The following is a 25,707-nucleotide window of genomic DNA, read 5'->3' as shown; positions in this document are numbered from 1 at the left end:
TCCAGTTTTCCCGGGATTTTCCCGTATTTTACAGTTCTATCCCACTATTATCCCGTAAAGGTATTATCCGATATTCATTGGGAGGGTGCTATCGCAGATGGACCTGTCAGACGAACACCGCTCACTTTAACATTAATTTTGGCCAATAACTGTGCTTATCACTGGGTGACAAGCTGTTATAATACACTGAAAGCATTATGTAAATAATATATATAATATGTAAACAATATAACTTATTTCTAAGACAACAACAAACTCTGTACCGCATCGGATGTCAATCCCTCGCTGTAAATGCTAGCGCTCCTTTTTTCTGCAACCTCGCTGCGCGCACCTTGAATGTTTACAAACTGGTTATTCTTCTATACAATCCTCATATTCACCTTATTCTCAGCTGTCGAGCGGGCGCTGCCATTTGAATCTTTTTGTCTCGCGACTTCCGGTCACATTCACTTCCATTCATTTTTTGACGTTAACAACTGCTCGTTACGCTGCTTGATGTTGCAATTTAATATTTTCTTATTATATTATGCTACTTGGTCTGTGTAGTCATGCAAACATTTGTTTGTTGAGCAAGTAGTTTGGCCATTTTCTGCCGTTTATTATTCCTAGTCATTTCTCCCATAGGCGACTGAATCGGAAGTTCTAAGACAATCGCGAAAACAGGCGCACTTCTGCATTTTAGAATAAGGTCAATAGCGGTGCGTGACTGTCAGCTGACACACTCTACAGTGATAAATAGACGCTGTTTCCAAAACGGATTCTATACGCGCGATTTGAAGTGGAGAGAAAGTTTGGGTTTTGCATGCATGTTTAAACAGACATATAGACCTTTTTTCTTAAAAAGCAAAATTACCCGTTGCGTATGCGCAAGGAGAATGCTAAGAACTTTTGGTAGGCAGCTGATGCGTATAAACCGTCACAATTGGACAGCTTTGAAATTATTTTAATCTTTTAAACCAATTTAATCTATTTTACCTGCTTTTATTATCTTTGAACTAATTCTGTTGTAGATCAACGCCACCTCCTGGGCTGATTATTTTTAAAAATGCGATCTAATAGGATGGAAAACAGCTGCTGTGAGGCATTTTCCACTCGTGGTCAGACGGCATCTTCTGCAGTTTAAATGAAGCCTCGTCATCGCTAAAGTCAACATTTTCTCTTTATTTCAAATATATAACCAGCCCAAACAAATATAATTCAACAAAATGTTTGACACACACACATAGCCTATTGTACTGTCCCACTGACACACTGATTTAAAAATATGGGCTAGTGTCATTTTAAAATGAAAGAAAAACACAAACCGTGGTAAATACAACACGTTAATTGAAACATAAACGGCTCGCGATTAGAAGGAACATGCAAATCAGCCAGCGGAGTATCAATAACAGACTTTTATTGGTCTTTTTTGTGAAGTATTGTGTGCGTTTGTGTGCACATGTGTGTGTGTGTGTGTGTGTGTGTGTGTGTGTGTGTGTGTGTGTGTGTGTGTGTGTGTGAAATACACACACACACTGTATTTCTGACGGCAGACACGAGAACTGGGAGAACGTTTTTCTCTCGCGCTTAAATCACATCTGACAGATTATAACGGCTGTAACACACACTTTTCAAAGTTGTGTGTCACAAGAACACTTCGTAATCTATTAAAACGCTATTGAAACCCGTTTTCGGAGTGCAAATTACCTATTGTAAATGCTGTAAACGGAAGTTCTAACCATATCAGAAGACGCTGGTCGCTATCGTGCCCTTCATGCAGCAGCCAAGAAAAAGGTCCATACAAATAATTAATAACAGTAATACTAAATATGTCGATCTTGGTGGGTTTTTTGTCCTAAATGACAATAAACAGTTAGGAAAGCAATCAAATGCTTTCATTATAACGTCAGACGTGAGCATTTATAAACCTCTGTTATTTAATATAATCAAAATTCAGAGAGATTTATTTATTGCTCTTTAATCAGAATGTGTAAGTTATACAGAGAAGAAAAGATTATGAGATTTGATAACTTGATTATATCTCTTTATAATAGCTATTAATGTTAGTAAGCTGAACTGTTTGCTAATTTATTTGCTGCTAATGTATAATATATATATTTTTTTAATAATTAAAATAAAACATATTACTGACAGTTAAACTGCCTGTTTACAATGAAACAGCTCCAGAACAACAAATTTTGTAATTTTTCTATTTTTTTTATTTTTTTTGGGGGGGGGGTGTGGAGGATATCCCTTATTATGGTGGTGAGCATATCTCTTATTTTCACATCCCAATGTTGAAAGGTATGTCACAGTGTTGTATAGAATTTACAGCATTGCATCTACAGTGTAGTCATTTTCACATTGCAACTTTAAAATACAGTAACACACTGCATAAAGGCCCTACAATAAAATACAGTTCATATTACAGTTAAATAGTGTGTCATTTACAAAAATCGTTAAGTGTATAAATTATATTTAACTCCATTTTATGCTTATAAATTGCATCATGAAGCTGAACATGTTGCAACTCTTAAAGGGATTGTCATAATTTACTCACCCTTCAAAACCTATTTGAGTTTCTGTCTTCTGTCGAACATGAAAGAAGCGATGTTGAAAAAGGCACCCATTGACTTCCATAGTATTTTTGGTCTCTATTATGCAAGTAGTATATCAAAATATCTTCCTTTGTGTTCAGCAGAGGAAAGACATTCATAAAGGTTTAAAAACCACATGAGGGAGAATTAACCATGAGGTAATTTTTTTACTTTTCTGGGTGAACTATCCCTTTAAATTTGTGTTGGTTGGGTAAATGGGTTAAAGGTAAATCAGTTACTTTCTAAAAACATTAAATGGTGTTGTGCAATGGCGGTTATATGAATATAATGACTAATCTTCCTCTCTTCAATGAAAGCCACCAAATGTGTGGTCTTGCTATTCATCATATTTCACGCGAACTCATTCAGAAGGGACTGTCCGCTGCACATTCATAAATCAACACAAAAAGGGTTCAAAGTCCTTTGAAGCAACTTCTCATAACTGCACTTGATATTTTATTACCCTGCTAAGTAATTAAAAGGTTACTAAATGAGCTAAGTGTTGTGTTTTACTAGACTCTAAGTCTTGTAAGAAGTTGAGAAAGGCAAAGAAGCATTGATACTTTCATTAGCATCTACTGTGACAGATACTGTAAATCCTGAATCTGTTAAAAGTATCATTTTCAAGGCTGTACTCAAAACTGACTATTGGTGAAACTGGTGAATGTCATGTAAAATTCAATACAAAAGCAACATTAAAATAGTATCAATTTCTAAGTGGTAATTGCTTCTACACCAAATAATTGTCAGTGGCCTTCTTATAAATACTGTATACTAAAATTAAGGCAGCAAGAGTTTTAAGAATTTTTTTTTAAGGCAGGACAAGTTTTTACACATTTTTGTGTAAAACAAATTTTAAAACATTTTTAGTGTCGGCAGATAAAAAAAACTCACTACAATGTCACAAATATTGCAGCTGTTGGACAACATAATGCACTTTTGGGTTTTTTGGTTAGTCATGAATGCAGTTGTTTAGATTGCAACTATGCAGTTAATTTATAAGGATAGTGCCTATTTTAAATATACAAATAATTTCAGAAATTCAGCAGTTCGGTGGCCATCAGCCTGTCATGCTGTGTTCACACGCGGCATGCGCAAATAAATCACACTATTCACATGTAAATAGACAAGTGAACATTTTGAGTTTTTACTTCATGCATCAAATTCGCTTTACAATAGACACAGATTCGCATGCAAGGCTTCTGTCTGCCTGGTGACTCTGGGTTGGTTGATAAATGGCTTACATGGATTTTATTGAGATAGTAACTGTGCTTTATGTGCCTTGGGAAGGCTGAAAAACAGCGTAGATTCATTCGGCGCCATGTCTTGAGTCCATTACATCTTTACAGCTTTTCATTAATTCCTCCAGAAACTGTGCCTGGATGATTGAAGGTTTGGTTTTCTGTTTTATATAAATGTTTATGCAGTCGAACTGTTGTATAAAAGCAATATCAAACTCGTAGCAGTGTGATATGGCTGTACATCGGCACTGCTGAGCAACTAAAGCACTTGAGGCAACGAACGCTCCCCACCAGTGCCAATATACAGCCATTTTGCACACACAAACACACACACACACATACATACATACATACATACATATATATATATATATATATATATATATATATATATATATATTTTTTTTTTTTTTTTTTAAATATTTTCCAAATGATGTTTAACAGAGCAAGGAAATTTTCACAGTATGTCTGATCATATTTTTTTTTCTTCTAGAGAAAGACTTATTTATTTTATTTTGGCTAGAATAAAAGCAGTTTTTAAAAAGATATTTCAAGGTCAAAATTATTAGCCTCATTAAGTTTTTTTCGATACTCTACTGAACAAATCATAGTTATACATTAACTTGCCTAAGTACCCTAACCTGCCTAGTTAACCTAATTAACCTAGTTAAGTCTTTAAATGTCACTTTAAGCTGTATAGTAGGGTTTGTTATGGCAATGATAAAAAAAAAAAATCAGGTATTTGAAATAAGTTATTAAAACTATTATGTTTAGAAATGTGTTGAAAAAAATCTCTTTTCTTTAAAGAGAAATTGGGGAAAAAATAAACAGGGGGGCTAATAATTCTGACTTGAACTGTATATGTACAGGTGTGTGTGTGTGTGTGTGTGTGTGTGTGTGTGTGTGTGTGTGTGTGTGTGTGTGTGTGTGTGTGTGTGTGTGTAATAAAACTATTTTATTTATTATTATTATTATTATTATTATTATTATTATTATTATTATTATTAGGTTTTGTTTGTTTGTTTTTCACATTAGAGCTGTTGGTAAAAATTGTGACTGGAGTTTAAGAGTTTAAGTTTAGTTCAAGAAAAAATATTAAATAATAATAAATTAATTAAAATCAATTAACTTAAACATTTTTACAAAGGTTTAACATAAAACAATTAAGTTGTCTCAAAAATAAACTTTATATTAGTAAGAATTGTGTTGGTCGACCCATATTCAATAAGTAGTTTAAACAAGTAGCAAAGGTAATTTTTGAGTGTTTCAAAAGACTAATTTACCAAATGTAGGGATAAAAATGTAATAAGATAGAAAAGTTCTTTGCAGGACTTTGAAAGTTCCAGTTGCCATCCACTGGCTAAAAGCTAAAGCGTATCCAAGTCTCTGCAAGTCTTTGCATTTGCAAAAAGAACATCTTTGTGCTCTTGTATTTACCAACCACTCTCAATTATTCATATTATCTTACCTCAGACGGCCAGCTGCTCCGTCTGCGTTCAGCTCTCCTCATCTGCCCTCAGCACAACCTCGTCTCTGCCTGCAAGAAATCACATGCGAGTCTCAATGAGGAAGAAAACCATCCCTCGCTCAAACGTAAACAGCATGGGTGTTTCCTTGACTGCCACTGCGAGTAAACAGCCCCGCAAGAATCCACAGAAAACTACAATCTGACCTTAATATGGCTTTCGTGATCCGCCTTGGGAAAGAGCTGAATAAAGATGCTGACTGTGTGTGTTTTGAATTTTAATGGTCGGGATTGATCTAAGCACATTAGAGTAACAAAGAAACAGGTTTTACAACCTTGTAAAAGGAGCTGTGTTGCTAAACAGAGAGCTCTAATGAGAGGAAAGTGGTTAAAAAAGGATGGAGCATTTGAAAACTGAGACAAATATACTAATTGCTTGACTATGACAATGGTGGACAATGACAATGTTAACTAAGAGTAAAGTTCGTAGACAAGCTTTATGGTGGCTTGAGAAAGCCTAATCTGAAAGTGTGAAGTATTTTTAAAGTTTAACTAATTGAAGTAGCTTTTAAGACGTTTGAAACAGTTGGTATAGATAAATAACTACATATATGTTAGCATGTTTCTAGTATGGATTGGCATGTCTCTTGCTAGGCGGTGGATATAGTGTTCTGAGCTGTTGCTAAGTAGTCGCTAGGCGGTTGCTAAAGTGTTTTTAGTGGTTGACTATTATTTTTTAATTTTATTATAATACTGTACAGTAGGTGAGAGTTCAAAGTGGCTATTAACGCCGCAGCATGTACCGCCGCCGTTTGAAATAGGTGCCGCTCTGTTTTTAGTGTATAACCGCAGTTTGTGAATGAGCCGCTAGGGGGCGCAAAGGGACGGGATGCGAGCGGACAGAAATAGCCCATACAGCAGCTACTGTGCTTGTAAATGATATTAAACAATAAGTCAAAGCATTATAATTCCTGGTCTGCAGGTAGGCTATACAAAATTAAGCAATGACATAATATGATCATTTAAGATCAAACAGGCTGCAAAAGTCAGCAAAAGAAAAAAACATTTGCAATACTTGCATATGTACTTGCATATGTAGTGCTTTATAATTAATATTTTGAATAGGGGTTGACCTTTAAAAAAAGGTTCTTTAGAACTTTAGCGGACCATAAATAGGATAGGATAGGATAGGATAGGATAGGATGGGATAGGATAGGATAGACTTTATTTGTCCCAGAGGAAATTTGTCTTGGGCAAAAAGGTGCTAAAACATTGCTCTAAATAGACAGTAAAAATAAATAAAACAAAACAATTAAGAACAAACAGTTAAGAACATACATTGTTTACAGAATCAGACCGTATATAAGTATAAATATATAAAACACAGAACGCAGTCAAGTGCTAACATACTACTGGAACAGTGTTATTGGTAGAGTTCAACAGTTTTATCGAGGTAGGAACAAACGAGAGCTTCAGTCTATTAGTTTTACACATTGGCAAATCCCTAATGATAGGATATCTTTAAAATCCATGCTTCTAATATCCAAAATATTGTGGTCTTGAGTTACAGAAGGCTAGCATCTTTTTTTATTTGATTTATTTGCATCAGATATATTCTCTAATAAAAGCCAGTGCCAATATTTCCATGCTCAATATTATTACTGCTGTTTTCATAAAAGGGGCAAAGAAAACGTTCGTACAAAAAAGTTCTTTTTCTTGCTAGTTCAGTTAGACTTAAAGCATAACCGAGTGTATTTACTTGAGATAGATACTCCGCAACAATGGAAATTTTGACAACAGCTTTAACCACCTGTAACCACCGTGTGGCAGAGACAGCGCTTCAATTATGAGTCCATTCAGCATGCTTCTACCTATCCCAGCTTCTGTTACTACATGTACAAGTTAATCAATGATGAAGACTGTTTGAATTTTATTTTTTGTTCTATGACGAGCTTGGTTAGCCTACCTTTGACTGGACAGTTCTCGCGGTAATACTAAAATAAGGAACTGTCCTGGGAAAATTAGCAAATCTGATCACCCTTATAGGTGACTAAGGCCGTACTCACACTAGGTACAGTTGCCTCAAACCGGGCCAAAGCACGCTTGTCCCCCCTCCCGTCTCCCACTCACACCACCATCAAACTCTGCACGCTTACGTCATCGCTGCTGTGCTGTTCAGTGAGAAGCACTCTCACTCAGCAGCACAGTGGAGATTTCTCTAGTTATATCGTTTCAGTCGTTTGATATGCAGTGACATGCAGTCAAATATTTCGCCAAACAGTCCTTAGAGATGCGGTGACACGCAGGCAGATATTTCACAGAACAGATCCGCCCCTTTTGGCACTCATAAACAGTCATAAAGCTCTCGTGCTGCAGGAATGAGGAGGTCTGCTGAAGCCGCGCAGCTGTCGTGCTGTGAGGAGTTCTCGTCTTTAATAAACTATGGTAGTTTGTGTTCACTGATAAGTAAGAATGATTAATAAATCCATATGAACCAGATTATAAAAGTCACGTCTCGCTTTCAGTTTCGGGCTTTGGCGCGTTTTGCACTCACACACAAGCGTACTGCGCCAAAGCCCAAGTGAACCGCACTCAGGCACACCTCTTCCAACCGGGCCAGGGCCGGCCAAGTGAACCGTGCTTGAGCCGGATTCAGCGCACTCACACTTCTCAAACGATCCGGGAAACGGGCCTGGGCACGGTACGGATGGCATAGTGTGAGTAGGCCCTAAAACAGGGCTAACAAGTCTCAGTTTAGCACAGGCGTCATTATTTTTTAACAGCAGCGAACCATAAGAAATACTTCACATTATCAACGAGAGAAAGCATAACGCAAAGAGGCGTTTCCCGCATCATAGCGCAAATTAATTCATTAGCTTCAGCCCCACCTAGCCCTTATGTTAATCCTGCCCTGCCTATTAGACAACCCGAAATCACCTACTACTCTGTAGGTATTGCATTTGAATTTGAATGTTCTAGCCGACCGTTAGAAAAGTGCGTTCTATACAGTATGAATATGAGCAGTATGAATGGAACTTGGAAGTACTACAACAGCCATTTTGGCATGGTCACGTGACCTACCTGCGTCAGTTGCGTCATCCCATTAATGAACTCTCTCGCGGGGCATCATGAGATAGCGCATAGTGCATAGGATGCGCACGTTAGAATCTCACCGGAAGTAGTAAGTCATCCGGGTACTTCTCACATACTGATTTTCGAATTCTATGAATTCGGACATACTACTCAGCTCGCATACTGATTTTAGCGTACTATATAGTATGGAAGTATGCGGTTTCGGACTAAAGTCCCTTTAAGGCAAGTCATTTCACTTGGCGGCCATCTTTAAAACGCCTCTGGGGTAGTATAATTGCGCATTCTGTTTGAATGGGAAAACATCAAATTCACCAAAACTGCTTGCGGAACAACGAATAACCAATAAAACTAATAAACAACTGTATATTTAGTTTAATTTCTAAATGTTCGTATAACATAGAATCTGCAGAAACTCAGGTCTGGTCTGAGCCCTTCCTCTGGAGAATTGTCATTCTATTGACCTTATTCTAAAATGCGGAAGTGCGCCTGTTTTCGCGATTGTCTTAGAACTTCCGATTCAGTCGCCTATGGGAGAAATGACTAGGAATAATAAACGGCAGAAAATGGCCGAACTACTTGCTCAACAAACAAATGTTTGCATGACTACACAGACCAAGTAGCATAATATAATAAGAAAATATTAAATTGCAACATCAAGCAGCGTAACGAGCAGTTGTTAACGTCAAAAAATGAATGGAAGTGAATGTGACCGGAAGTCGCGAGACAAAAAGAATTCAAATGGCAGCGCCCGCTCGACAGCTGAGAATAAGGTGAATAGCGATCGCTGATTGGCTCCTGTATTAGAAGGCAGCTTTATTAGCCATATCGTGATCGCTGATTGGCTGCTGTACTAGAAGGCATGGCTTTATTAGCCATATTAATAGTTACAATTTTCCCCATTTAAAAGTATACTAGTGACATGTCTTGTGTATTCTATAATCTTTGTTTCGGACGCAGCCTATGAGAAACGCTAAATATATTCATAGGACTGGCAGAGAAAAGGAAACATGAAGTATCACATTGCTATGCCAACCGTTGCGCTCTGGAACGAACAAGCAATTTTGAATGAGTAAATAAAAAAAAAAAAAAACTGTAAGTAAAAAAAAAAATACTCAATTGTTTTGTTTTAAATACTCAATAATTTTTAATGAGCTGCAGCGTACACACGACAGGTATTGGTCAAATAAAAAAGGTGAATATTAAGAAAAAAGTGAATCCATTTTTTGCCAGAGGAGATTTGAGGTAAGTTGTTACATTAGCACTCATTTCCTATAAACATATTAATAAACATTTATTCATGAATATTAACAAACAGGAAGTGCATTTTCAGATTGTCAATTTTAAGATTACAAGGATAAACTATTTTTGCACAGACGAATTGTTCCCCAACTAGCAATGTGAGCTAAGAACATCAATACGGTTAAAAATGTGTACTTTACAAATGAAGGAAAATGTTTTAGTTTGAAATTCACATAAAGAAATAGTTTTTTTTTTTTAAATAAACCTAAAATAAATGGAATGGATCGGACAATTGAACAGATCATTATAGACTCACGTCAAGTTTCAGCCCATAGAAAAATCATCCTTTGAAGCAAGCACTCTTTTGTATTTTTCTTAGAGTCACTTTTAACAATTACACCGTGATTTTGCCAGTTCGTGACAGGAAAACTCGATCTCTGGTCACTAAGCGCCTGTCACCAACCGGCCAATCGAGGGCTCTTGAGAGCGTCACGTGACTAAACACGGAAGAGATAGAAGCGTGCACAGTTATGAGAGTGAGCTAGTCTAATAACGTTCATTTTAACAACAACCGTCTTCCATATTTTGCAAAATGAAAAACATAAACTGCTAGCACATACACGTGCCCTCTAAGGAGCTGTTGAAAGTTTTACGAACGGAGCGATGCCTCTTGTTCCTGCGAACCAGCCGCAGCTGATCCGCTCCTGTCAGAAGGATGAATACTACCAGAACAACCTGACAAACAACGCCAATGAGCTCTTCCACACCTTTGCTGGTAAAACACTCCCAGGCACACTAATATTATGTTTTCAAGTTGGTTATAGGGCAAAATTTTGTATTTATGGTCTCTGGCTTATTGTTTAGCTAGCAATTAAAGTTACATCTGTTTTGACTCGCTGGACCATGTGCACTTGGAAAGAGTATCACAAATTTGGATGTTTATTTCTTAATTTGATATTATAACTATGGTATTAGGTGACCAACTTTGACAGTAAAGTTTCAATAAACAGTAAATGTGACCCAATCGACCACAGAATGTGTCTTTAGGGTCAACATTGTATTCTATATAGTAAGTACAACATTGTTGACAATCAAATATATAGTGCTAATGTTGTTTTGAAGTCATACTTGCATGTGATTTGTGGACTGAATATTCAAAGTACCATGGTAAACAATATAGGAAGCATGCGACAAGTTGTCAATGAATGAATATGTGACTATTAAACCAACTTTACCTTAATATATTTAAAGTATAATATAGAGACCTTCCAACTGTTCAAAAATGAACAAATGTGTGAATATTAAACCAAATGTATGTCAATTACTTCTGTTTTGAATCGCTGGTATGTGTGCACTTGGAAAGAGTAGCATAAAATTGGATGTTTATTTGTTAATTTGATATTATAACCATGATATTAGGTGACCGACTTTGACAGTAAAGTTTCAATAAACAGTAAATGTGACCCTGGACCACAGAGTAAGTCTTTAGGGTCTTTTTAGTATCTGGACACTATTGAGGCAAAGTTGCTTTTTTTTTAGTGGCACATTCAGACTTTTTTCTTAATAATATAATTTCAGAAAATTATTATTTGCTATTTCTATGTTTAGAAATCATATTTGCAGTCAATGAGTAATAAAGTACAACATTGTTGACAGGCAAATAAATAGTGCTAATGTTGTTTTGAAGTCATACTTGTATGTAATTTTGGACCGAATATTTAAAGTACCATGATAAACAATATAGGGAGCATGTTACAAGTTGTCAGTGAATGAATATGTGAATATAAAACCAATTTTACCTCAATTACATCTGTTTTGACCTCAATAAATGCATGATTAATTAGTTTGCCATTTAGAGGTCATATTGGGAGTAAAGAGTTTTTGTACCTTATTAATGTATTTTTTTATTTTAAAGTGTAGTAATTCATTCATTCATTCATTTTCTTTTTGGCTTAGTCCCTTTATTAATCAGGGGTTGCTACAGCAGAATGAATCACCAACTTATCCAGCATATGATTTTATGCAGCGGATTGCCTTCAAGCTGCAATCCAACACTGGGAAACACCCATACACACTCTTTCTCACAAAGTGGGGTATTTAGCTTATTCAATTCACCTATAGCGCATATTTTTGGACTGGGGGAAACCGGCGCTCCTGGAGAAAACCCATGCCAAAACATTAATAATAATAATAAAAATAATAATAAAAATAGTACTAAAACTACACTAAAATGCTTACTTCATTCATTCATTTATTTTCTTTTGGCTTAGTTTCTTATTTGCCAGAGGGCACCACAGCGTAATGATCGCAGCGGATGTCCTTCCAGCTGCTACCCAGAACTAGAAATCGTCAGCTTTATACTACCATCATAAGTTTTGAATACTTCAGCTCATCCATGGCATGAAGATGATTTGTGTAGGCGCAAACACAATATTAATTCATTTTCCACTGCACCATGACTTTAAATTTTATACTGTACACTACTTACACTATCTGTTAAGTGACAGGACTTTTGTCTAAGCAAAGTCAGACCTTACTGTCCTAATTAAATCATTAAAAATCAAGGCATGATCATATTTTATTTTGGTAAAATAAGTGTAATCTAGAGGCCTTTGCCTTTCATATTAGCCACTTCTGATACCAAATGATCAACTAGAAGTCTAGTTATCACTTGTAGTTCTCAAAACTTGGATAGGCAACAAGACTTTTGTCAGGTAGTCTATATAGTGAGTACATTTTTATTTTGGGGCAACTATCCCTTCAGTCACCATTTTTTTTTTAAAGAGCTATTTCTTCAAACCTTTCCTTTTTTGTTTCCTCAAGGTTCCAGACGTTGGCTTCAGTGGAGAAAGGAAATTGAATTATTATCTGATCTGACCTACTATATCCTAACAACTTTATCAGGTACTGTAAGTTGTGATTTTTTAATTGTTGTTTTGCATTGTATTGTTTTGTATGTTACAGCCTTATTCCAAAATGGATTAAATTCATGTATTTCCTCGATTCTACACACAATACCCCATAATGGAAATGTGAAAAAATAGTTTTTTAAATTGTTGCAAATTTATCACAGATAAAAACCCTGAAAAATCACATGTACAGAAGTATTCACAGCTGTGAAGCGCCAAAATAAGCTCAGGTACATTCTTTTTGCACTGATCATTCTTGAGATGTTTCAGCAGCTTAATTGGAGTTCACCTGTGATAAATTCAGTTGATTGGACTTGATTTGAAAAGGCATACACCTGTCTATATAAGGTCCCAGGGTTGACAGTGCATGTCAAAGCACAAACCAAGCTGAAGATAAAGGAATTATCTGTAGACCTCCGAAAAAGAATTGTCTCAAGGCAGAAGGCAGGGGAAGGTTACAGAAAAATTTCTGCTTCTCTGAAAGTTCCAATGAGCACAGTGGCCTCCCATCATCCGTAAGTGGAAGAAGTTTGGAACCACCAGGACTCTTCTTAGAGCTGGCCGGCCATCTAAGCTAAGTGATCAGGGGAGAAGAGCCTTAGTCAGGGAGGTGATCAATAACCCGATGGTCACTCTGTCTGAGCTCCAGCGTTCTTCTGTGGAGAGAGGAGAACCTTACAGAAGGACAACTATCTGTGCAGCAATCCACCAATCAGACCTGTATGATAGAGTGGCCAGATGGAAACCACTCCCTGCCTGGAATTTGCCAAAAGGCATCTGAAGGACTCTCAAACTATAAGAAACAATATTCTCTGGTCTGATGAGACTAAAATTGAACTCTTTGGAGTGAATGCCAGGTGTTACGTTTGGAGAAAACCAGGCACCGCTCATCACCAGGCTAACACCATCCCTACAGTGAAGCATGGTGGTGGCAGCATCATGCTGTGGGGATGTTTTTCAGCAGCAGGAACTGGAAGACCAGTCAGGTTAGAGGGAAAGATGAATGCAGCAATGTACAGAGACATCCTGAATGAAAACCTGCTTCAGAGTGCTCTTGACTGGGGTGATAGTTTATCTTCCAGCAGGACAATGACCCAAAGCACACCGCCAAAGTATCAATGGAGTCACTTCACAACAACTCAGTGATTGTTTTTGGGTGGCCCAGCCAGAGTCCAGACCCAAATCCTATTGTACGTTTATGGAGAGATCTGAAAAGGGCTGTACACCGTTGCTTCCCATCCAACCTGATAGAGCTTAAGAGGTACTGCAAAGAGGAATGGGCAAAAATTCCCAAAGACAGGTGTGCCAAGCTTGTGGCATCATATTCAAAAATACTTGAGGCTGTAATTTCTGGCAAAGGTGCATCAGCAAAGTATTGAGCAAAGGCTGTGAATACTGATGTACATGAGATTTTTCAAGTTTTTTATTTTTAATAAATGTGCAACAATTTCAATTTCCTTTTTTTCACATTGTCATTATGGGATATTGTGTGTAGAACTTTGAGAAAATAAATAAATTTAATCCATTTTGGAATAAGGCTGTAACAAAAAATGTGGAAAAAGTGAAGCGCTATGATACTTTCCGGATGTACTCTAGATTAACTGAGAAATTGATAAAAATATGCATTTTCAATATGGGGTGTACTCATTTATGTTGAGCACTGGATATTGCAGAATAACAACAGTTTTTACAATATCGTGCTCTCCTAATAGCATCTATATTGTTGTCCGTTTCATTCAGGATATCAGACTCTGGGTGAGGAGTACGTCAGCATCATCCAGGTGGACCCAAGCAAAAGGCGAATCCCTTCACGAATCCGCCGGACGGCACTTATCTGCTTTCACACGTTTGTGCCTTATCTTTTAGACAAGGTCTTAATCTGTGTTGAGAATGAGCTGGAAGCTGAAGCACCTCAGAACACACGCAGAACCTGGAACCCGTTATCACACATGCGGTTCTGGATCCAGAGAGCTGTGGGGCTGCTTACGGAGTCTCAGAGGAAGTCTTTGATTCCGCTTGTGTTTGCCCTGCAGCAGGGAATCACACTGCTGTACAGGCTACATGTGGCGCTCTTTTACACCACTGGAGCCTTTTACCACATTGCTAAAAGAGCTGCAGGTGTTCGTTATGTAAGTGTCTGTTCTTTTATTATTCAAATTTTTCAACCGGGGAGTAAGATAATAATTTATTATCTCACATGCTGTATTAAAGGGACAGTTCACCCAAAAATTTACATTTTTTCTTTATTTACTTGTTCCAAGACTATTTGAGTTTTCTCTGTTGAACACAAGAGAGATATTTTGAAAAAATGTTGGAAACCTGTAACTATTGACTTCCATAATAGGAAAAAAATGCTATGCAAGTAAAGAGTTACAGATTTCCAATGTGTAAGATATTTGAATAGTTAATGTCCATTAAGATAAATAACTAGCTTTAGCCTCAGACATCACCATCAACCACGGGTAAATAAAAAAAATTGGTTAAAGTCCATTCTGCAATATTTTGAAGAATGTTGGAAACCTGCAACCATTGACTTCAATAGAAGAAAAACAAATGCTACGAAAGTCAGTGCTTACAGCTTTGCAGCTTTCTTTAAAATGTCTTCATTTGTGTTCAAAAGTAGAAAGAAACCACTTCAGGGTGAGAAAATAGTGAGCAAATCTGGGTAAACTATCACTTTAAAGTGTGTTATTTTACCTTAATTATTGTAATGTGGAAGCAAGATATTTGAATAGTTAATATCTTTTAAGGTAAATAACTAGCCTTAGCATCAGACATGACAATCAACCTCTGGTTGAAGGTATGATTTATTCACACGAAAAAAAAAATATCCAAGTTTTAAATTTTTATTATCTGATTGGTTGCGATCTGTGAGATTTGTGTTAGTTATTTAGTGCAAAAAAGATATTTTGAATATATATGTCATTGAATATATTTATATATATATATATATATATATATATAATTTTTTTACTGTTTTTACTTTCTTTTTAAGATTTTACCGTTTTTACTGTATAGTCTTTTAACGATTTTACTGTGTTTTTAGAATTTTATTGTCTTTACTTTATCGTATTTTTAGGATTTTACTGTTTTTATCGTCTTTTTACAATTTTATCGTCTTTATTGTCTTTTTAGGATTTTACCGTCTTTACTTTATCGTCTTTTTATGATTTTACTGTCTTTATCGTCTTTTTACGATTTTATCGTCTTTACTTTATCATCTTTTTACGATTTTACCGTCTTTATCTTTTTTTTTACAATTTTATTGTCTTTACTTTATCGTCTTTTTACAATTTTACCGTCTTCATCATCTTTTTATGATTTTATCGTCTTTACTTTATTGTCTTTTTACGATTTTACCATCTTTATCGTCTTTTTACTATTTTATCGTCTTTACTTTATCATCTTTTTACGATTTTACCGTCTTTATCATCTTTTTATGATTTTATGGTCTTTACTTTGTCTTTTTACGATTTTACCGTCTTTATCTTTTTTTTACGATTTTATCGTCTTTACTTTATCGTCTTTTTATGATTTTACCGTCTGTTTTGTCTTTTTATGATTTTACCATATTTACTTTATCGTCTTTTTACGATTTTACCGTCTTCATAGTCTTTTTACGATTTTAGTGTCTTTACTTTTTTTGACAGCAGCATGTCAGTACAATTATAAAAGAAAATTTGCACAAAATGTTTACTTTAGTGCATCGCGTCATCAGCTGCTAAAAAATCTATTCAATTTGGTGCAGAACTAGAGAAAGAGGTGCGTGGTGCTTGCAGAGTGCAGTGGTCTCAAACCCTTGAGCCACAGACCGGCACCGGTCTATAGATCAGTTGGTAAGCGGTCGCACATAAAAATCATTAATTATTTTCCTTTTATTTATAGTCTTAGTCTGAACGATTATTTATTTTGAAAAATGACCATATTCTCTTGTTACATCTCGGTCACTTGAGTGCCAAAATTTAACCCACAGGCTAGCAAAATTAGTAAGAACTGCAGCACGACGCGCTTACATATTCCAGGGGTCCCCAGTTGAAAACATCTTAACTTTTTCAGGATGCTGCACCTCGAGTCACGTGACAAGAACCGACTGATCAGCTTCAAATTTTGTACGGAATATGATTTTGTTGAATGAATATGACTCTGCCTCGTCTTCGAACCGTGCTGTGCTGTAGATGCTTAATTTGGCCAACTGTTTATTATGGTGGTAGTTGGAGAGACAATTTTTTCTGAGGTGGTACTTGGTGAAAAAAGTTTGAGAACCACTGGTTTAGAGATTTAAATTGTCTACTCTGCGTAACTGTGAGTATGTTTTGTTTAGCTAAGAGTGGGAAATGCGTCCGGCGATGACCCCAGGATCAGTCACAGTTACCGTCTGCTGGGTGGCCTGTCTGTTCTCCAGCTGGCCATCACTCTCACACTGCAGTTCAACAACCTCAGGCAACGACAAAGAGCTCGGCATGAATGGAAACAGCACAGAAACCTTCTCCCCAGGTGTACAGCTCTGCACATAAAGCACTGCATGTTGTCTGATGATTCAACCTTTCATATTCCTACAGTTTTTTTATTAACTGTAAAAAATGCTTGGTTCCACACAATTTATTTATGTTGTCCCAAAACAAATCGATTAAGTTAACAAAAAAAACATCAAACTAAAACTGATAAATGTGATAATACTTTTCAGTTATGGACTTAAGCAAATATACAGTGCATACGGAAAGTATTCATAGCGCATTTCCACATTTTTTTGAAGTTACAGCCTTATTCCAAAATGGATTAAATTAATTTATTTCCTCAAAATTCTACACGCAATACCCCATAATGACAATGTGAAAAAATATTTTTTTAATTGTTGCAAATTTATTTTAAAATAAAAAACCTGAAAAAAAAATCACATGTACAGAAGTATTAACAGCCTTTGCCGTGAAGCTCTAAATTGAGCTCAGGTACATTCTTTTTGCACTGATCATTCTTGAGATGTTGCAGCAGCTTAATTGGAGTTCACCTGTGGTAAATTCAGTTGATTGGACATGATTTGAAAAGGCATACACCTGTCTATATCAGGTCCCTGGGTTGACAGTGCATGTCAAAGCACAAACCAAGCATGAAGACAAAGGAATTGTCTGTAGACCTCCGAAAAAGGATTGTCTCGAGGCACAAGGCAGGGGAAGGTTACAGAAAAATTTCTGCTTCTCTGAAAGTTCCAATGAGCACAGTGGCCTCTATCATCTGTAAGTGGAAAATGTTTGGAACCACCAGGACTCTTCGTAGAGCTGGCCGGCCATCTAAGCTGAGTGATCGGGGAGAATAGCCTTAATCAGGGAGGTGATCGATAACCCAATGAAAGGGTTGGGTATCGTTTTTTTTTTACGTTTTTTTTTTTCGATACCGGTGCTAAATCGATACTTTTAAAATGATACCGGTGCCTGAACCGATACTTTTGAGCCACAAAATTAGGGTGGATGACTCTAGAAAAATCTTTTATTTAACAAAATCTTTAAAAAAAAATCTTTTATCAGAACAATATAATTTAGACATGCTCCAACTCTACCTGTTTTTAAAAAGCGTTTGAAACACCATCTTTGTTCTTTAGTATTTGAGCCTTTTTAATGTTGAGGGATTTGCCTTATGTTTTAATTGTTATTTATGTGATGTAGATTTCATGTTTAGTATTGATTGTGTTCAGCACTTTGGCCAACGTTGTGTTGTAAAAAATGTGCTATATAAACAAACTAAACTAAACTAATTAAAGTTTTAAGTAAACATCAATTCAAATTTTATATATTTAAATTACATTAATATATTGTCTTTGATGGAGTGAATGCCAGGCGTTACGTCCGGAGAAAACCAGACACCGCTCATCACCAGGCTAACATCATCCTTACAGTGAAGCATGGTGGTGGCAGCATCATGCTATGGGGATGTTTTACAGCAGCAGGAACTGGAAGACTAGTCAGGATAGAGGGAAAGATGAATGCAGCAATGTACATCCTGAATGAAAACCTGCTCTTGACTTCAGACTGGGTCGACGGTTCAACTTCCAGCAGGGCAATGACCCAAAGCACACCGCCAAAATATCAATGGAGTGGCTTCACAACAACTTGGTGAATGTCCTTGAGTGGCCCAGCCAGAGCCCAGATCTAAATCCTATTGAGCATCTCTGGAGAGACCTGCAAATATCTGTACACTGTCGCTTCCTATCCAACCTGATAGAGCTTGAGAGGTACAGGAATGGGCAAAAATTCCCAAAGACAGGTGTGCCAAGCTTGTGGCGTCTTATCCAAAAAGACTTGAGGCTGTTATTGCTGCCAAAGGTGCATCAACAAAGTATTGAGCAAAGGCTGTGAACACTGATGTACATGTGATTTGTATATATATATATATATATATATATATATATATATATATATATATATATATATATATATATATTTATTTATTTATTTATTTATAAATTTGCAACAATTTCAAAAAATCTTTTTTCTTTTTTCTCATTTTCATTATGGGGTATTGTGTGTAGAATTTTAAGGTAACAAATGAATTTAATCAATTTTGGAATAAAGCTGTAATATAAACAAATGTGGAAAAAGTGAAGTGCTATAAATAATTTCCCTGAAGTGCTATGAATAATTTCCGGATGCACTGTATATATGATCAAATTTTTTTCTTCCTTCTGTTATTGTGTGTTTTTATTTTCCAGCCAATCAGAATCTATATTTTTTTCATCTTCTTTTTTAATTACTGACCATTGTATTTTTTTATCATCTTTTCTGAAGTCCTTAAATGAATCGTTTGTTATTTAATGCTTTCTCTCGTTACTCATTCGCCGTTTTTCTCTTCAGTCATCAGGTCAGTCAGTCGTCGTCTCGCACTTCACGCTGTATCTTGTGTTTGGAGGAGCGCAGAAACACCACCAGCACTCCCTGCGGCCATCTTTTCTGCTGGGAGTGCATTACCGAGTGGTGCAATACCAAGGCAAGACCTTCATATAGCTGTGAAGTGATGCTGTGAAGTTTAACATTACCGATGTCTGATCAGTTTTTTTTTTCTTGGTTTCTTTCATCGTAGAATGAATGCCCGCTGTGTCGAGAGAAATTCCAGCCTCACAGATTGGTTTATTTGAGAAGCTACAAGTAGACCTTGAGGTGATCGTGATGGAAATTTGACTCTGTTGCTTTTTCACATTCTCTCAGGGATTGCAAAACAGACAGTAATTTAAGGATTTCATGATTTGGGAATTATTAAGTGTATTGTTTTGTGCAAAACAAGACACTTTTACACATTTCAATCTGATACATTTTCTTTTAATTATGTTTAATTTTGTAATTATGCAGATGTTTACTGTAAAAAAAAAATGCACACATTTTCTTCAACACAATTGTTTCATGTTGTCTCAATGCAAATCAATAACACCATCTTAATCCTTCTTACAATTTTAAGTTGATTGAATATAAAAACATTTAAGTTGTCCCTAAAAACGCACTGTGAACTGTATTGTTTCAAACTAAAAAAAAACTGTGTGCTGTGTTCTGTTGGGGATGTTTTCATTCCCTCTGGGGTGATTTTGTGTCTTAATTTGGCCACAACTTTCTCTCCGTTTTAGCAAATGGAATTATTTTTGCAAAGCCATGAAACCAAATAATCATGCATTCTTGGTTGTTGCCGTTTTTATCTTTTGGGAAGTGGTAAATTATATACTTTTTTATAATTAGTTTTTCGGAGGTTTTCACTTTTTATTGGGACAGGATAGTGGCAGGGTTAATAGTGCCAACCAATGGACAACAGTTAAAATTGCACATTTTACCTGTGTCCCAACGGAGAAAACCACCAACAATCAAGAATGTATGATTATTGGGTGTCTAGGCTTAAATAATGTCTTTTATAATGAAAGTCAATGGGGTAAAAACAGCCTCGAACATAATGAAAGGGTAGTCAATTTGAACAATACACAAGGGTTAAATAATGGAATTATTTTAGGTGACAAATCTAATTTTAATGCAGATTTTAGAAAAATAATTTGAGAATTTTCAAAGACTCAACAATACACTCTGGGCGAATTGACTACCCTTTCATTATGTTCGGGACAGTTTATGCCCTCATTGACTTCCATTATAATTAAATGCTTTGATCGCAAAGGCATGAAACCAAATAATCATGCATTCTTGATCGTTGTTGTTGGGTTTTTTTTTGGGATGTGGTAAATTATATATATATATATATATATATATATATATATATATATATATATATATATATATTTTTTTTTTTTTTATTTTTTTTATGATTGTTATTTGGAGGTTTTCACCTTTTATTGGGATAGGATAGTGGGAGACAGATAGGAAAGCATTCAGAGCAGAGAAAGGGTTAGGATCAACATAGAACATTGAGCCGGGAAGCCAACGCAGGTCGCCGAGAGCACCATGGTGCTATATGTCGGCGCACTTAACCACTAGGCTATTGGTGCAACATAAAATTTGTATTTTTGTTGCTGATCATCAGTTGTGGTGAAAAAAAAAATCTTAGTTTTTGGCTTTTATATGAAGTTATATAGAGTTTAGTGTGTAAGAGAGAGACACATTTGCACACTTACCTTGATATGTCAGAAAAAATCCAAATAGGCAACTGAGCTCTCAGAACATAGTAAACATAGTAAATGTATTTATGCACACACACACTATAATCTGCTGTTTTACTCCATTGAACTCCATATTAAAGCCAGTGTCCTAACAGAGAAAACCACCAACAATCAAGAATGTATGATTATTCGGTGCCAAGGCTTAAATAATGTCTTTTATAATGGAAGTCAATGGGGTAAAAACAGCCCAGAGCATAACGAAAGAGTAGTCGATTTGAACAATACACAAGGGTTAAATGGGTAGTTTGAACAAGCAGCAAAAATATGTCTAGAGTGTGGTAATTGTAGCATTCCTTAAATAAAATTGTTTATTCTTACAGAACATCCGTTGATCAAATCTACCTAGCACATCTTACATGGCAACAAATAAAACAGCAAGTTTGTTCATGATTGAAATTCTGGACTTCATTTATGCTTTTATTGGACACTCTGCATTTTCCGTCAAGTTTTGTTCATTGGGTTCTGTTTATAGACCTAAAAATGTAAAACTAATCTTTCTAAAATACAAGAGTGGTGTGATTATTTTTGTTTACACTACAGTGTCTGAAGCAATAGTCTGGGATGTCTACTTAAAGACTCTTTCTGTGCTGTCATATCCTGCACCAAAGGGTTTAGCAGTTCTTGATAAGCACTCATTGTCACTATTGTAAACAAAGAAACAGCTTTTTTTTCTTTCACAGGGGGATTTTCTGTCCAGATAAACCAGTAAATAAAGCAGCACACTATCTCCTGGAAATCCAGTAGAATTCATTAAATTAGGTGAAGAATATTTACATTTTTTTTTCACATCTTGTGTCTTAATGTACAGTCAGTGATGGGGGAAAATGGTGTTATAAATAAATGGCATTACTAATAGAAATGATTTTTACGAGTAATCCAATAAATGACTGTTTTTCCCTGTTAATGTTTCTGACACTAATATGTGGTGTTATAATTGATATATAATTTGCAGTTGAGCTCACTGAAGTGTTCATCTGAGTTGGCTCTGCCTGTTCTGATGTGTGTGTTGTGGCGGGAGGGGCACATAACCAATAATATCCATTGGGATGTGTTTTGTGTAGGGGTGGGACAACCACATAACTGATAATGATTTACTAAAATGCAGGTGACCCTTTTAAAGGAAAAAACAGAGCCATTAAAGCAACTGAAACTAGTTTAGCATTGTTCAGATGTATGAGAATAATCAATAGTAGCCAACAAGTCAATCATGTCAGTATATTTTGATACATAATTTACAATCTCATTTCTATAACTGCATATTTGATAGGTGACTCTCACATTGTCCCACAGCAACATTCATCGGATTAGTCCCTTTATTAATTAGGGGTTGCCACAGCAGAATGAACCGCCAACTTATCCAGCATATGTTTACGCAGCCGATGTCCTTCCAGCCACAACCCAGAACTGGGCAACACCCATACACTTATTTGTACATATACATTGGTGACAATTTAGCTTACCCAATTCACCTATAGTGCATGTATAGAACATGCAAACTCCACACAGAAATGCCAACTGATCCAGCTGAGGCTCGAACCAGTGACCTTAACCCAGTGAGGTTACAGTGCTACCCATGGTGCCACCGTGCCACCCTCAGATGGTGCCAGAGGAGTCTGTTGGTGCCCTGAAATTCACAAATCGATAACTTTGTGAGTCATAATATATTTCATTTGAAATTAAAGGGTCTGTTTTAATTTCTGAACACTCACGGTAACGACAAAAAACATTTGCTTTTATAAAATAAAGAAAGGCTAGGTTACATATCTAAAGATGCTTTCTCAAGTTTGACAATAAAGTCTTTGGTGTCGAATAGCTGGCAAACAAATTTTGCACTGAACTGTTGTACAGTATTTGTGCCCTTCTCAGATTTCAGGGTGAAATGATTTTTGCATTTTCAGCAATGAAATGCATTTTTATCACTCGCCATGGTGGTGGCAGCTCTCAGATTAGTTATAGTAACCTAATGCTTTCAGCGGCAAAGGATTAACATTATTGGTTCAAGTGGTGTGCCGCAAATTCAAACCGGAAAACCAATCAAAAGCATCAGAATAGCACCACTTTAATAAATGGCCTTAACAGAAGGCATCATGCATATCAAAAACAGGCAAAGCTACAGATTAATTTTATTCAACATATTTAGATGTAACCCCATTTGTAATGTTAACATTTTCATAAGTAACTGTAACTTAATTACACATTTTGTCTAAGTAACTGACGAATTACTGTTACTTTTATTTTGTAATCAAATTATGAAACGCCATTACATTAAAGTTACTCCCCAACACTGCCGCTAATACCTGTAACAGAATTTCATGGAAATTACAAATGTATTTTATTTACTTATCTTTTTTTTTTACCATTTAGCAACCAATTGTTTTGAATTAAAGAAACACTCTACTTTTTTTTTTTTTTAAATAGACTTATTTTACAACTCCCCTAAAGGTAAGCAGTTGAGTTTTTACCATTTTTGAATATATTCAGCTGCACTCTGGCATGAGAACTTTTAGCTTAGCTTAGCATAGATCATTGAATGAGATTAAACTATTAGCATCTTGAACCGAAAAAGGAAATGTTTCTGAAGAAAATTTTAATTAATTTAATGAAATTAGTTTCCCAGACATGGGTTGCGGCTGGAAGGGCATCCGCTGCGTAAAAACTTGCTGAATAAGTTGGCGGTTCATTCCGCTGTGGCGACCACGGATTAATAAAGTGACTAAGGCGACAAGAAAATGAATGAATGAATTGAAATTAAATCTCAGCTCTTCTGTAGTCACATTCTTTGGCCACTTGCTAAAGGTCTAAGTTGACTGAATTATTAATGCTAAGCAAAGCTAAAAGTGCTCCAGCCAGACCCGGAGATCAGCTGAATGAATTCTAATATGGCAAACCTCAACAGTTTAACTATAGGGGACTTGTAAAATTAGCCTATTTCCAAGAAAAGTAAAGTGTTTGTTTAACAAAGACATCAACTTGACTGCATATCAATGTCTTGATAACAGCCCTTATTAAGTTAGCATCATGGTGGATTGTTTTGCCGCTCATATATTCATCAAAAAATGTAACGTCTGACTGTTATACTAGGAATAAGACTGAGTTCATTTACTGGCTCCTCCCAGCAGGTTGGTCGTGCAGTAATCTGCTAATCTTCTTAGCTAGCAACAGTGTGCTCTTCAGTATGGAGGTTTTGTCCACATTTTACACAGATCATTAACTGAAGATGACACAAAATGGAGGCGTTGGCAAACAACACGCTGCCCCTGAGGGTGAGTGATTTTTTTTGTAGATACTTTTCGAAGCAGCTGTTGCCAATAATGATCATAATTATCCTAATGCAGTGATGTAAACAATTTCTCTCAACAATGTTTCTTTTTCTTTTTGATTGCAGGCCTCATTGTTAAGCCAAAATGTTTTACTGAGCTAGTGGAATGAGACCTTATTTTAAAATGACACCTCTATTTCAAGAATCTGTAAAACAAGAAACATGCCGTTGCCTGAGGAAAACGCTGATGAATCTCCATATGCTCCAAAAGACGCTACAGCTTCCTACAAGAACACCCTGCTGAGCTGACTTCCCTCTGGTTCTGAGCCCTTTATTCTGCAAACGCTCTTCAAGAGGAAAACAGACTGCACTTTTGATCTTCCTCAACTCACTGTGTTGAACAAGAACATGTATTCGGTTTCAGACGGTGCAAGTTGCTCTGAATACGCCAGGAGAGATACAAGACCAAGCGATGCTATTGCCCTCAGATGTTGCGATGCGGCAGCCAAGCATAAGTGTGTGCAATGGAAGACCCCGAAGAGGGATTTTACCAAAGATTCCTCATTATCTGCAATTTCAAAGACAGCCAGCCAGCAGACTGGCTTTAATTCTGCAGACATTGCTTATAAACCCCATATGGAAGCGTTTGCCTTTCAAAGGCAAGATGAAAAGCTGTCATCCTGTACCTTTCATGAGCTTCTCCAGTCCTCGTGGATGTCTGCAAACTTGCATTGCTCAATGCTACACTTTAATACTACTGAACATGCAATCTCTTTTATGGAACGTCAGGCGCCCAACTTATCTACCTCAGCGGTTTCCGCTCTCACAATACCTGCTAAAAGCGAAAAGTGCAGCTACATTCCTGGAGATATCACTAGACAACGTAAAAATGAGCTGTTTCTGTGCTGTAATACAAGATTTGGCTGTAGTCAGATGCAAAGAGAACCTACCCCTAACAAAACAGGGCGAAGTGTAGATTTTGTCAGAGACACAAGACCTGATGGCAACAAATGTGCTTTTGATAAGGTTACAAAGATTTACACGCTTGAACAAAAAGACAGACTGAGTCAAATACTCCCACTGGTGATTCCTGAAGAGGATATAAAGAACCGTATGCAAACAAAGCAAAAAGTTTCCCAAAGAAGAGCACGCAAACATAGACAAGCGTCTGATGATGGCCTGGGTCTTACGTTTTGGCAACAATGTTCACCCGGTGTGAAGTGTAAAGCTGTGGGTGCAACAGAAGCTCAGAAATCTGCTCAGGTATGTCGACTTTCTACAACCCTAAAT

The 25,707-nt window shown here is 36.4% G+C and overlaps 3 protein-coding genes across 8 annotated transcripts in view; 2 read left to right on the top strand and 1 right to left on the bottom strand.

Moving 5' to 3' along the window:
• The window catches only part of plch2a (phospholipase C, eta 2a), a 297,015-nt gene extending 286,947 nt beyond the window's left edge, over positions 1 to 10,068 (bottom strand). For all 3 annotated transcript variants that reach the window (XM_087262673.1, XM_087262664.1, XM_087262677.1), the window contains exons 1-2: positions 9,931 to 10,068; positions 5,286 to 5,354 (exon numbers count right to left, since the gene is read on the bottom strand). The gene's annotated coding sequence lies outside the window, so the exon portion shown is untranslated. The remainder of the gene's footprint in view (positions 1 to 5,285; positions 5,355 to 9,930) is intronic.
• pex10 (peroxisomal biogenesis factor 10) lies at positions 10,069 to 22,062 on the top strand. 4 transcript variants are annotated; one of them, XM_087263226.1, is made up of 7 exons: positions 10,069 to 10,389; positions 12,438 to 12,518; positions 14,264 to 14,652; positions 16,845 to 17,017; positions 19,366 to 19,498; positions 19,592 to 19,668; positions 21,839 to 22,062. In XM_087263226.1, the coding sequence occupies exons 1-6, from the start codon at positions 10,278 to 10,280 to the stop codon at positions 19,658 to 19,660; spliced, it is 957 nt and encodes a 318-aa protein (XP_087119352.1). In that variant the 5' UTR covers positions 10,069 to 10,277; the 3' UTR covers positions 19,661 to 19,668; positions 21,839 to 22,062.
• LOC101884100 (uncharacterized) overlaps positions 21,839 to 25,707 on the top strand; it is a 57,400-nt gene continuing 53,531 nt past the window's right edge. Inside the window, exons 1-3 of the mRNA XM_087265324.1 lie at positions 21,839 to 21,917; positions 24,278 to 24,421; positions 24,544 to 25,680. Coding sequence (XP_087121450.1) covers positions 24,826 to 25,680 — 855 coding nt within the window. The 5' untranslated portion in view covers positions 21,839 to 21,917; positions 24,278 to 24,421; positions 24,544 to 24,825. The remainder of the gene's footprint in view (positions 21,918 to 24,277; positions 24,422 to 24,543; positions 25,681 to 25,707) is intronic.

This window comes from Danio rerio, chromosome 8 (genome assembly GCF_052040795.2).
Source record: "Danio rerio strain M-AB ecotype USA chromosome 8, GRCz13ab, whole genome shotgun sequence".
NCBI lineage: Eukaryota > Metazoa > Chordata > Actinopteri > Cypriniformes > Danionidae > Danio > Danio rerio.
The sequence above is the reverse complement of the archived record's forward strand: the minus strand, read 5'-3'. Positions and strand labels throughout refer to the sequence as shown.

Bases quoted from the DNA above. Each gene is read 5' to 3' on its own strand.
- pex10 (XM_087263226.1), top strand. From the start codon at position 10,278: ATGCCTCTTGTTCCTGCGAACCAGCCGCAGCTGATCCGCTCCTGTCAG. The intron at 14,653-16,844 runs GTAAGTGTCTGT...TGTTTTGTTTAG, and splicing joins GAGCTGCAGGTGTTCGTTAT to CTAAGAGTGGGAAATGCGTC. The intron at 17,018-19,365 runs GTGTACAGCTCT...TTTTCTCTTCAG, and splicing joins CACAGAAACCTTCTCCCCAG to TCATCAGGTCAGTCAGTCGT.